General features: G+C 37.0%; 1 protein-coding gene across 1 annotated transcript; it reads right to left on the bottom strand.

The window, feature by feature from the left end:
• Positions 1-13154, bottom strand: LOC145219355 (uncharacterized). Its single transcript, XM_080086728.1, has 7 exons — positions 12642-13154; positions 4659-5360; positions 2610-2654; positions 2465-2530; positions 2005-2065; positions 1021-1050; positions 1-716 (listed from the first exon to the last, which is right to left on the bottom strand). The coding sequence occupies exons 1-7, from the start codon at positions 13032-13034 to the stop codon at positions 109-111; spliced, it is 1905 nt and encodes a 634-aa protein (XP_079942854.1). The 5' UTR covers positions 13035-13154; the 3' UTR covers positions 1-108.

Raw genomic sequence — 13154 nt, 5'->3', positions numbered from 1 at the left:
TTTAAAATGACAACAAATCGCAATACATCAATGGACCTTCTCATAAGTGGTTCAGAGTGAGTCCACATGTTGATTTTCAAATCTCCGCTATAAGCAAACTTTTTCATCTTATCGACGAGGGTTCTCTTTAGTGTGAATCAATATGTGGGATTTCAAAGTACTACCACGAGCAAACCGTTTCTTACAAACAAAACATCCATAAGGCTTCTCTTTAGTGTGAGTCAACAATTGTCTTTTCAAATTTCCACTCTGTGTAAATCGTGTATCACAAAGATCACACCGAAAAGGTTTCTCATCTGTGTGAACCAACATGTTTTTTTTTAAATCTCCAGCACGAGCGAATCGTTTTTCACAAACGTCACATCGGTGAGGTTTTTCATTGGTGTGTGTCACCATATGTTTTTTTAATACTCCAAGCAGAGTGAATGTCTTTCTGCAAACAGTACACTGATAAGATTTTTCTTTGGTGTGGGTCAACATGTGTTGTTTCAAAATCCAACTTTGGGCGAATGTTTTTTCACAAACATCACATCGATGAGGTTTCTCTTTGGTGTGGGTCAACATGTGTCTTTTTAAAATCCAACTTTGGGCAAATGTTTTTTTACAAACATCACATTGACATAGTTTTTTAATGCTGTGTTTCAGCATATGTCGTTTTACATTTCCACCTTCAAGAAACCTTTGATCACAGCCAAAATCCTTTGATGCCATCTCTCCTAAAATTTGTTATTCAGGGTTTTATACAGAAAATGGTTGAACTGATTTGCGATGAATATGTTATGAGCTGAAACAAGATAGAATTTTTTTGTTGACTTGGCAAATGCAAATATGTCGTCGGACGTCTCTACGTCATATACAGGGTGTCTACATCAGGGTAATGTCAGCTACCCGACATAGGCGTTAGCACCCTTGGAGTGAAAACGAAGATAATAACGTGAATCGTAGATAAGTGTTGTAAATCCGACTGATAGCTAGTCGGCATTAGAGCATTTGTTTTTATATATTTTGAACTGTATGTACCTTGTAATACTGGTTGGTTTGTGATGCACGCTTAAATGAAAGAACATGAACGGGATGCGACTATACTAGAAGAACCGGTGTGTTGTAACAACACGCCAATTTTGAAGCCGTATACAACACACGACACACCGAGCCGTGTTGTGAGGCGGTGTGTTGTTCAACGACACGCCTGCCGTGTTGTTTGAAGCTGCAGTTTCGGGTTGTATGGTGTGTCGTTTGAACACACTCATACAACACGCGTGTTGCGTGTTGTTTAGAGCTATAAAGCATGGCACACCAAATACCGTTTTGTATTTTATTGCAAACAGTAACGTACCAACGAAATATCGCATATATCGAAGAGACAAGACATAACGTTTGACAGAAGAAACAAAACAAAGTTATGGCATGAATAGTAACGGTGGGGGAAACACAGGTTAAACATAAACGCGAAAACAAAACTTTAACTGCATGCTAGATGCTATATAAGTGTAATGTACTCAACAAGGTATGTGGCATATGCACAGTCATGGCATGTTCAATATCACTACAATAAAAATAACAAGTATTACAATGAAAAATTAAAACCAAAAGAAAACCTGTTCATTTCATTCTTATTGACAATAACACGTGGATAACCAGGGGATGTTGCAAACTGGTCCTGTCAAGTAAATAAGCAGTTATTAAACATGGTGTTACTGCCAGTTAATGTGATTGTAATAGTTAAGGTTACATGAAATCAAAGTTTGTTGGAGTTACTAATGGATCTAATCAAAATACCTGTGTTTCGAAGATGACAACATTTCTTTTTTCGTAGCAATTTCCTTTCACAAACAAGCAGCCAGCCTTTGATTATATCCAAAGGTTTCCCTTATGGCACTTTTGAGAACATCAGTTACGTTTACCATCTGCAAAACAGTATATATTCAAAATAAAACACTGTATATATTCAACATAAGCTAAAGAAAGAGGTCGATTAGTTAAAAGACAATTATACTCACTCACCACATGACTTTTTAAGATTTCTGGTAGCAAGTGATATTGAGTGTCCCTTAATGTTGATTGTCTAAAATAAAGTAATGTATCCACTATCCATCAACAAAAACACTAGAATAATATGCTATTGCACAATGAAAGAAGATGTATATATTTGTTCAAATCTAACTACTTCAAACATGTTCACTTGTTTGCAACACAGCCATAAACATTGGGTTTAATACCTACCACATGCCCCCTTTGTAACAAAATTAGTTCCTTAATAGAATTCCCTTGGTTGTTCAATAATCCAGGTTATACACAGTAAAGTCAGTTGCATCATTAGGTTTTGTACAGGACTCTGCAACAAATTAAACACTTGAAATACATAATTTTGCAGAAGAATCACTTACCAACAGAACTGTAATAATTTGGCAAAAAATGCAAATAGAGGTCACTTGAATGCATGTTTTGTATGTGTTCTACTTACTTGATAGTGATACCAAGTTGTTAAAAAACCACTTCGCTCAGTCATTTGGTTACAGTCTACTCTAGCCTAATACAAAAAAAACAAGCTATTATGTTTTATACATGCAGTCATGCACAAATATATGTAAAACTGTAAATATACCAACCTTTATTAGATTTGCAACACCATCCTGTTCACATTGTCCAAAAGTCTTGAATATATCAAAAAACTTGTCAATTAATACTCAATTAGCTCCTATAAGCCTTGATATTAAGTCTCTTAACACTTTACTAAGATTAAGTCAATCAAAAGAAAAAAGAACCTAAAAGCCGTTTCGTGCGTTCCCGCCGTTACGGTTGAGTGACTTCCAAGCCAAACGGAAAGAAAAAAAAGCAACAAAACAACACGGCGGCGTGTTGTTTTGTGTTTCTGGACTTGAAACCGATCACCCTGACCTTAATCAACACACCTGGCGTGCTGTCCGTCCTGTGCGGCGTGTCGTTTTGCGAATACACATCGATTATCGCGGTAACAACACACCTGCCGTGTTCTTACAACACACCGTTAGTGAGGTTGAAACACACCGGCGTGTTGAAACAACACACTGGTTTTTGTAGTGATAAATAAGGTGCAAAAAATCGGCATTAGCACTTGTTGAACATACATTCTCATCCCAACACGATGAACGTTAAAAAGGGCGAAAAAATATCCGTCGGCTTTGCACCATTGAGCTGGGTGTTATTACTCGACCATTGGTGCGCACTGCTTTTTTACCACCTCGTATTGTGTGTATTTTTCCACCCTTGTTTCTATATGACAACTTTGTGTTCTCAGTTTATGTCAATATGCTGATGAAGGTGTCTCGTATGGGACATCGAAACGTCGGCGTATTATAACAAAAACTGCTGGAAGAGCTAAAATGTTCTTGATACTTTACGTCTGGCAGCAACAGTTTATTCCTACTACACATTACTTTCCCCCGATGTAATAAAGACCTAAGTATGAAGCATTAGTTTAACATAACATGTAAAGCAACTAACTTATATTCAATCTCAACACTCAAATTTTACAATTTTGCAAACCAAACATAAAGAGTCTTTGTGGCATTTTACTGTTTTGCAAGCAATGTACAGAGTTGCAAAAAGAATAAACATTAAAGCAATCACAATCTGCAAATCAAAATGTATCAGTTTGCCGGCACCATGTTGGTCCGCAAATTACAGTCAGCTGTGCAAAAAATTTTGTTTTCAGCGTGTCCAATTACAAGCGTCATTCATGTGGGTTTGAAATTGGCCGAACTAACTGCAAGGACAGACTTTCATCAGCGCTGGCAAAATCCTAAAGTTTGTCCAATGCTTTTATATAGATCTGCATTTGTAATACGCGATGTGAAGTAACATATCTTGCTGTAGCCAATGTGAAGAACAAGTAAACACCTTTCTAGTTTGCCTGTTGCTGCTTATTGCTAAGAAAGTCATTCAAAACTGTATTAAGGCATATTGCTATTGTAAACTGAAATTGAGTAAGCATTGTTTAATGAAAAAAAGGTTCATATTTTTTTCCCGAAGCCGGAACCCGTAACGTTTTTAGGAAGCCCGTTTAGGCCCGAATTTTTGATTGACAAGATAAAAAACACATTGAAAAATAGTAGACAATGGGGTAAATAATACGTTTCAGAGTAGGGTGTGCATTAGGTCAAAGCCAGATAATAGTTGCCAAAAAATGGTGGAAACATGAACGTAAAGTCCGGCCCGTTTTCTGACAAATACCTAAGCCCGAACCCGGCCAAAAGATCCCATTTACTGCCGCCTAATTGCTAACTTCAATTACTGTACATTTAAACATTGATAACTGTACATTGAGTCACCGTTTTTATTTTTACACTGCGTAATACATGTTTCACACTGTTAGAAAACCAAATCTACACAAAAAGGCAACTTTGACCCAAAGTAAACCTTTCAAAAAACTTTAAGTCGGTAAAACTAAGAACTTACTTTTCGTTGTGAGTCAACAAGTGATTTTTTAATCTTGAAATGGCATTAAATGGAATTTCACAAACAACACACTGATGGACCAGCATGTGTTTTTCAAATTCCAGACCAAGTAAATGTTTTACTAAAAACATCGCATCGGTGAGGCTTCTTTTTATTGTGAATCAACAGGTGGGTTTTCAAACTTCCACTTTGGATTATTGGTTACCACAAGTATCACATCATTGTGGTTTCTCTCTAGTGTGAATCAACATGTGTGTTTTCAGATTTGAAATGATACTGAAACTCTTTTCACAAACATCACATTGATGTGGTTTCTCTTTCGTGTGGGTCAACATGTGTCTTTTCAAATTTGAAATGATACTGAAATTCTTTTCACAAACATCACATCGATGAGGTTTCTCTTTGGTGTGAGTCAGCATGTGTGTTGTTAAACTTTCCATACGAGCAAACCCTTTTTCACAAACATCACAACGATGAGGTTTCTCTTTAGTGTGAGTCAACATGTGTCTTTTCAAAAGTCCACTTCGGGTAAATCGTTTATCACAATTATCACATCGATATGGTCTCTCTTTAGTGTGAATCAACATGTGGGTATTTAAAATTCCACTTTGGGTAAATCTTTTATCACAAACATAACATCGATGAGGTTTCTCGTTAGTATGAGTCAACATGTGTGATTTTAAAACTTCCATGCGGGCAAACTCTTTTTCACAAATATCACATCGATATGGTCTTTCTTTAGTGTGAACCAACATGTGTCGTTTCAAAGTTCCTCTTCGGGCAAAAGTTTTTTCACAAACCTCACATCGATGAAGTTTCTCACTGCTGTGTTTCGGCACATGTTGTTTTACATTTTCACCTTCAGCAAGCCTTTGATCAAAAAAACCAAAATCCTTTGATGTCATCTCTTTAAAATTAGTTAGTCAGGTAGTTAAATTGATTTACAATTAATATCGTCTGAAATAAGATAGGCATTTTAGTTCGCCTGACAATTGTAAATAAGTCATCCGAAGTACGACGTCATATACAGGGTGTCTACATCCCAACACAGCCGTTCTTATAACACCCCGTGATTGAACACAAAAAAGACACAGGCGCAAAAACCGCTAAAAAACGTTGATAAGTATCGGACCGATAGCTAATCGGCTTTAGAACATTTAGAACTGTACGTACCTCTTGTAATGCTGGTTAGTTTGTGATACACGCTTAAACAAAGTGTACAATCCAGGGGTGTCGAAAATTCTACATCCAGGGATAAAATATTCTTGTTTTTGACTACAAACAAACCAGCACATCCGGGTACCTACAATTCCCATCAACCAAAACCTTTGTAAACCAATCTGCCGGACGAGCGCTTAAAGGAACACCCAAGAGACGTAGCAAAATGGGTTTCGTTAATGTCGGAGTTACGAAGGGTACACGAGGCCCTTTGGTTAAACGGTTACCCGAACTGGATTATCAGTGACCGAAAAACCAAGATTGCACGGAATTCAGTTCAAAGAGCATGCTTTTGTCACTTTGCCATATATTTCTAAGTTAACGGATGTAATCCGTCACATGTTAGATAGATACAAATGCGACAAGGGGCGTGATGTACGCAATACTTTGTAGAGGGTGCGGTCTCACAAATGGGACGTGGCTAAGAAAGATGCAAAAAATCGGCATTAGCAAAACCTGCTACTGTCCATAATCATACCAATAACTTTTTTGCTGCCAAAGTGTTAGCGAGGGTAACTGGTTTCCACAAGCGAGGTTTCCTAGAGTCGTGGAACATACATTTTCACACCAACACGATGAACGTTATAACGGACGTTCTAATGCCCATAACTTATCGGTCGCTTTTACACCATTGAGCTAGCTGTTTGCTCGCTTTATAAACAGAACTTATTCAATTTCATTACATTTTGAATATAGTTGTAGTGTGAATCAACATGTGTGTTTTCAAATCTCCACCACGAGCAAAGCCTTTTTCACGAACATCACATCGATAATTTTTTATTAGTGGGTGTCAGCATATGACGTTTTACATTTCCACGTTCCACAAACCTCTGATCAAAAACATCACTTAACTCGAAGTCAAAATCCTGTGATTTCATCTCGTCAACATAGTTGTTCAGATATTACAAAGAAAAGTTTTATCTGACTTTCGAATACTATGTTATGACCTGAAACAATATGTTAGCTTTGTTGTTCATCCATGGAACATCATGTTTAAAATTGTTTTGCATAAATTTAGTTAACAAACTTACCACCACTGCTTTGGTGTGTAGAACAAAATGCTGCAAAGTGTGAATGTGCACATAAAATAAGTTGTATGCCATCCCAATAAAGAAACGGAACTTTTGTGGACGATTCTGGACTTGCTTTGTTGGAAACATTACAAAGGTAACAGAACCAAACATAAGCTTTTTTAAACAGAACAAACACTTTTGATTACGCATAGTTTATTTTCCACTGTGTTCAGTGTTGCCGCTAACTGACATTAACTTGCTTCCCAGTGCTGCAGTCAGCTGTGCAACAATTTCCTTTTTGAGCATGTCAAATTACAAGCGCAGTTTATAATGATCATAAACTGGGCCTGGGGACTGGTAACTGTAAAAACGGTTAAACCTGTAATTTAAGATATGTATTTTTAATATTTATACCGTTTGTGTAAAATATTACAAGTACCGTTGGCCATTTTTAATACCGTTTGTGTAAAATATTACAAGTGATATTAACTTACGCTTTATTTGAAACTGCAGTTATATTACACACTCAACTTAACCTCAACAAACCGCTTGTGAAATATTATACCTGTGTGTTATAAACAATAAAGAATCGTACTAACAAATCAATTCATCTTTCGATTAGCTTTACATCGCTACTGAAAATCCCTCAACTGTGCTACTGTTTCTAGTTGCTTCACATACACAAAGTAATTCAAGCAGTAATCGGTTGTGCAGCTGCGTCCTCCGACGTTTGCACGTTTTTGTATAAGAGGAAGCGATTGACTAGTTTGACTCAGGGCATGCAGTCAGGGACGAATGGTGTTCATTTTTGAATACCAATTTAGGTGTCAACTATCCGTGATGTTACACACTTATTCAGCTATATTGACGCACGTTAACCCTTCGCTTGTGGTTGCGCACAATAGAATAGTTGAACGATACTGTTTTCTGAATGGAGAAACGCAACAACCTTTATAGAGCGATGTCAGCAAACAATTATGTTACACCTTGTTTTGCACAAGTAAACCATAAGTCAAAGTTAGAATTACAATTGTACAGTGTAGTAAAACCGAGCCATGTTTGGTCGCACAAGTTAGTCAGTGAGCAGCTTTAACAGCATCTCGTTTTACCATGTTGAGCACAAAAGAACCAATTATAATCATTCTGGGACACTGGGCCTTCAGATTTATTGTTACTCGCACAACAGTCATTGTTACGCCAATGAAAGCTTATTAATTTGATTATGTTAATTCCATTTTAAATGAAATTAATATTCACTAAATTTTGACGGAAAGTCATTTTCTTGTCATAACAAAAGTGCTGAAGAGTATACGAATCGGAGGAACACACGTGCTAATCGTCGTGGGTATGGCGCAATCGGCCACGTGTGTCTCAAAAATAATTTGACACGACACGCACGCCGCACATGCATTTACCACGGATTTGTAGCTAAATTTTGGCCAAAAAGGTTAGAGACCAAAATACCGTTCTTGTATCAGGAATTCCTGCCTGTTTTTTTCCTACCTTTTATCCAGTAATTTGTAGTTTCATAAATCAGACTTCCCTCTCAGAAATAGGTCGGCGCTAGAACATACATAACAAATAAGTTGAGGTCATACGCGCCGATTCCTGATGCTATGTGTGGCATCGCTACTCATCCGATACTTGGGAAGCAACGGAAAAAATACCGAGACATTTATAAACACGAGTAAAACGTGCTTTAATCTGCTGTTTCTGCAACTACTATTGCGAACTGTCACTTCACACGGACTTTTGACTCAATTGTCATTGCAACACAATCTCTGCGTCAGGCTTGGATATTTGCTGTTTGTATCCGAGAACGTATGAGACGAGCTGAAAGACCGATTTGCCGAATCAGCAATTTTAACGAGGATTCGTCAGGTGTCCGATTAAAAACTGTATATCGAGCAAACCCCAATATGCGCCTAGGCAGACTAATTATTTCGGCGCTATATGTGTTGGCGGTCATGCGTTGATTTAAACATATTTTAGGGTTTAAAAACTGGTATCAATAAATTTTGCGAGGCTACTAGAGAGACCTCGGTTGTAGGCTATTGTCTCCTAACAACGCCAAATGTCAGGTAACACACAACTTAACAATTTAGAAAGTGACGTCATTAACAATTGAGACCGATCATCAAACTTTATAGTTTAATCTATGGATTAGGCATAAACTTTCAGGCACAAGCAAATGGGATATTTAGAAATAAATGAAAATTCCTGAAATCACTAGATTATTACATGACATTAAGACATTCGGTGACTGTTTGTAAATTAGGAACCTGCGATACGGCTATTAATAGCGAAGTGGTTGTGAATTACGTGGAAATAGACACATATACAAAAAAATGTATGCTACTAAAATTTACTGCGCGCCACCAAATTTCGAAAAAAATTTTGCACCCCTGTATTAATCACATGCATAAATAAATTATATAACGAAACACAAGCGTGTATGCACAATAAACTTGTGATCTTAACAAGAAACGAAATTACAATTCTAAACAAGTTTGTAATATTCGTACCCCTTCGCGATTTCGAAGACTGTAACGAGGAACAAACAAGCCAATATGATAAAAACTTTCACTCCGGTGTTTTTTAACCTTGCGAAAAACCTAAACCTGTAATATTAATTTTCGCTTAGCTTGCTTTATTTACAAGTGCAGTAATATTACGCGATCAACTTCCTCGGCACACCAATGGTGAACATTAAACAAGTGTCTTATAAACTAAGAAAACTAACCATTTAATCTTTCTAAACTAGCTGTACCTACTTACTGAATATCCCACTGCATCAAGTGTGACCAGCTGTTGCACGTACACGTTGTAATTCAGACAGTAATCGGTTGTGCCGATGCGACCTCCGACGTTTTTGTATTACAGGAAGCAATTGACTAGTTTGACTCAGGGCATGTAGTCAATCAAATAATCACCGTTTAGCAGCGTCTATGCTTCAAATTTTAATTTTGTTGGCAACTACGCTGGATGTTACACACTTATTTAGCGATGGTGACGCATGTGAACACTTCACATATGGCTGCACACAATAGTGGAACGAAACAGTTTTCTGATTAGGAAAATGAAACTCACAACATGTCAGTTCACAACTCATATTGAGTGTTACAAGCCAACAAGTAGATTATTACACGGTGTTTTGCACAAGTAAACCATGAGTGAGAGTTAAAATCAAAATAAACTGAAACGCTTACCGGTTCATGTTGGTTGCACAAGTTAATCGGTGCAACGAATAACAAATGCACCATGAGCAGCTTTGATAGCAATTTGGCAAACAAGAAACTAGGTTATCTAAATTTATTAGCACTTTCAAATGTAACTTTTTTATTAGTCATATATTATTTCCATTACTGTTAGCGACCACCGTTCATGTTGCCACAACTGTTAGCGAGGGAAACAAACTTCCACAAGTGAGGTTTCCTAGAGTCGCCGGACATACATTTTCACACCAACACGATAAACGTTAAAACAGTCGTTCTAATGCCGATAACTTATCGGTCGCTTTTGCACCATTGAGCTAGGTGTTATCACACGATCATTGTCGCGCATTGCTTTTGTAACCACCGCGTTTTGTGTGTGTTTTACCACCCTTGTTGCTATAAAATAACTTTGTATTCTCAATTTATGTCATTATCCTGATGAAGATGTCTAGTATGGGACATCGAAACGTCGGCACGTTATAATAACAACTGCTAAAAGAGTTACAAATTTCTTGATACATATGCCTGGCAGCAAAAGTTTATTCCTTTTGCACATTACCTCCCCCAATGTAATAAAGACCGAAGTATGAAGCATTAGGTTAACATAACATGTAAGCAACAAATTTCTTCAATCTCAACACTCAAATTTTACTATGTTTAAACTAGTTTGCAAACTTAACTTACAGATTCTTTGGGGCATTGTAATGTTTTCTGAACAATGCACCGGCTTGCAAACAGAATTAACATTAATGCAATCAACAAGCTGCAAATCAAAATGTATAAGCCTGTCGGCACCATCCGGGTCCGCAATATTACAGCCAGTTGTGCAACAATTTTGTATTCCAGCGGGTCCGATTACAAGCGCCATTCATATTGATATGAAATTGGCCAAACTTAACTGAGAGATTTTCATTAGCGCTGGCAAAATGCCCAAGGTTTGTCAAGTGTTCAATATTTACCTGCATATGTAACAAGCGAAAAACCTGCAACTTTCATCTGAAGCAATATATCTCGATGTAGCCAACGTAACGAACACCTTTCTAGATTGCCTGTTGCAGCTTATTGCTGAGTTAGTCAAATTAAAGCATGTTGCCTATTGCAAACTGCAACGGAGTAAGCAATTGTTCATTTGTCAAAACGTGTCCTATAGGAATATGTCCCAAAAGTTTCTCACTGCTCATTACAAAATTTTCAGTTGTGTTTCAGTTTTATTTCAAGTTTTCTAAGTAGAGTGGAACGTATTTACAGTACTTCACAGGTTTGTCTGTTTAAAAAGTTTACCAATTTCAGTAAATAACTTGATTTAGATAAAAAATTTATTGAGTTGATTTGGTTAAACTATTAAATGCTCAACACTTTCAATATTTTCCAAGGAGTCGAACCGGAACTGAACCCGAACCCACCGAAAAATACAAAAGGTAACACTTATAGGGCGTGTCAAAAATTAGAGTGCGGGGGCAAAATTCTTTTTTTATGAGGCCACGTAGATGATGGATGAAATATCTAGTTTTATGAGGCCATGTAGATGATGGATGAAATAAAAATGAATAAAAATTTAAACCGGTTTAAAAACCGCGAACCGGTTTGGACCGGATAATTTGGCCGAACCGGAACAAAACCCGAAAATATACTTTTTTAAAATACGGAACCGAACCCGAACCCCTAAAAACAAAACCCAGTGAACCTGAACCGAACCTGAACCCGTATGACAAGCGGTTCGACTCCCTGATATTTTTATAACCACTGAATCATTATCATACGATATAAAATTTAACATATATATACAATACTTTAAATGACTGCGACCTGCTTACTCAACGTGTTACAAATTTCTAAACCAAAGGTAACGTACCTTAACGTGTTTATTGTTGTTCAATACAAATAAACTATCACTTCTTTGCCCAATTGAAATTCAAAACAATATTAAACGAATACATACACAATGCTGAATCTTACACCCATGTGTAAACAAACCTGAGTTTTATTTGTGTCGTTAAAAATAAACAAGGTAATATTTCGTCGTTATTGATTTAAACCAGGTGTGGCCAACACGTCGATCGCCTGCTTTAGACTGGTCGATCACCACTAAATTCTCCACTACTAATCAACAGCTTATTAATTGAAAAACTAATAAACAATATAAAACAGCATTTCTGACATTTTGACACAATTTCACAGTTTGCGTTAACGAAGCGGTTGCAATTGGTTGGGGCGATTTGAAACTTTAAAAGTTCCCACTGACTACTTAGATACTAATTATATAAATATATGCGACGTTTTATTGTTGTAAAAACTAGGTGATGCTTCCCAATAAAACTCGTGCCTATAAATATGTGGCAATTGTCAATCTTTGCGTTATTGCTTTATGTTAGTGGCAGCCTAAATTACGACTGATCAGTCGATCGTGTACAATTGAGAAAAAAATTAGTCGATCTTAACGACTGGCAAGTTGGCCACCCCTGATTTAAACAAAACATCTTCAACCCAGTTCATCAAGTAAAACATAGCGTAATCGGATAAGTGTTTTTGTAATATTTTGAAGAAATTACTAATGTAAAGGAGGCGAATATCCCATCGACTGGCGCCGAACTTAAATTACAAGAGATTGGAATGGTTTGGTGAACAACGTTACATGTACACAGCATCACCGTTTCTAATGTTACTTTGTGTGGTACATGTTTTTCAAAAACTGTTTGGAAACAAAATCCATACAAAAAAAGCAATTTTCAGCTAACCTTCACCAGTAAAGTTAACTTTAGTTGTGAGTCAAAATGTGTCTTTTCAAATTTGAATTGTCACCGAAACACTTTCCACAAACATCACATCGATGTGGTTTCTTTTTAGTGTGGGTCAACATGTGTCTTTTACAACTACCCACACGAGAAAACTCTTTTTCACAAACATCACATCGATGAGGTTTCTCTTTAGTGTGAGTCAACATGTGGGTTTTCAAATTTGAAATGATACTGAAACTCTTTTCACACACATCACATCGATGAGGTTTCTCTTTGGTGTGGGTCAACATGTGTGATTTTAAAACTCCCATGCGAGCAAATCCTGTTTCACAAATATCACATCTGTATGATCTCTCTTTATCTCGATTTACGAATAATATGTCATGACCTGAAACAAAACAGACTTTTTTGTTCATCTGGCAAATGCAAACAAGTCATCCGACGTTTCAACGTCTTATACAATGCGTCTAAGGGTAACGCCAGCTAGTCAACCAGTCGTTCTTATAACAACAAGAGAGTGAACACGAAAAACACAC

This window comes from Phallusia mammillata, chromosome 3, assembly GCF_965637545.1.
Source record: "Phallusia mammillata chromosome 3, kaPhaMamm4.hap1.1, whole genome shotgun sequence".
NCBI classification, from domain to species: Eukaryota; Metazoa; Chordata; class Ascidiacea; order Phlebobranchia; family Ascidiidae; genus Phallusia; species Phallusia mammillata.
The sequence above is the reverse complement of the archived record's forward strand: the minus strand, read 5'-3'. Positions and strand labels throughout refer to the sequence as shown.

What these genes read in the sequence shown, in the direction of transcription:
- LOC145219355 (XM_080086728.1), bottom strand. Translation starts at nt 13,034, where the DNA reads ATGAACAAAAAAGTCTGTTTTGTTTCAGGTCATGACATATTATTCGTA. An exon ending in GTGTTGCAAATCTAATAAAG is followed by an intron (nt 2,531 to 2,609) that starts GTTGGTATATTT and finishes TTTTTGTATTAG; the next exon opens with GCTAGAGTAGACTGTAACCA. An exon ending in AAATCTTAAAAAGTCATGTG is followed by an intron (nt 1,051 to 2,004) that starts GTGAGTGAGTAT and finishes CTTTCATTTAAG; the next exon opens with CGTGCATCACAAACCAACCA.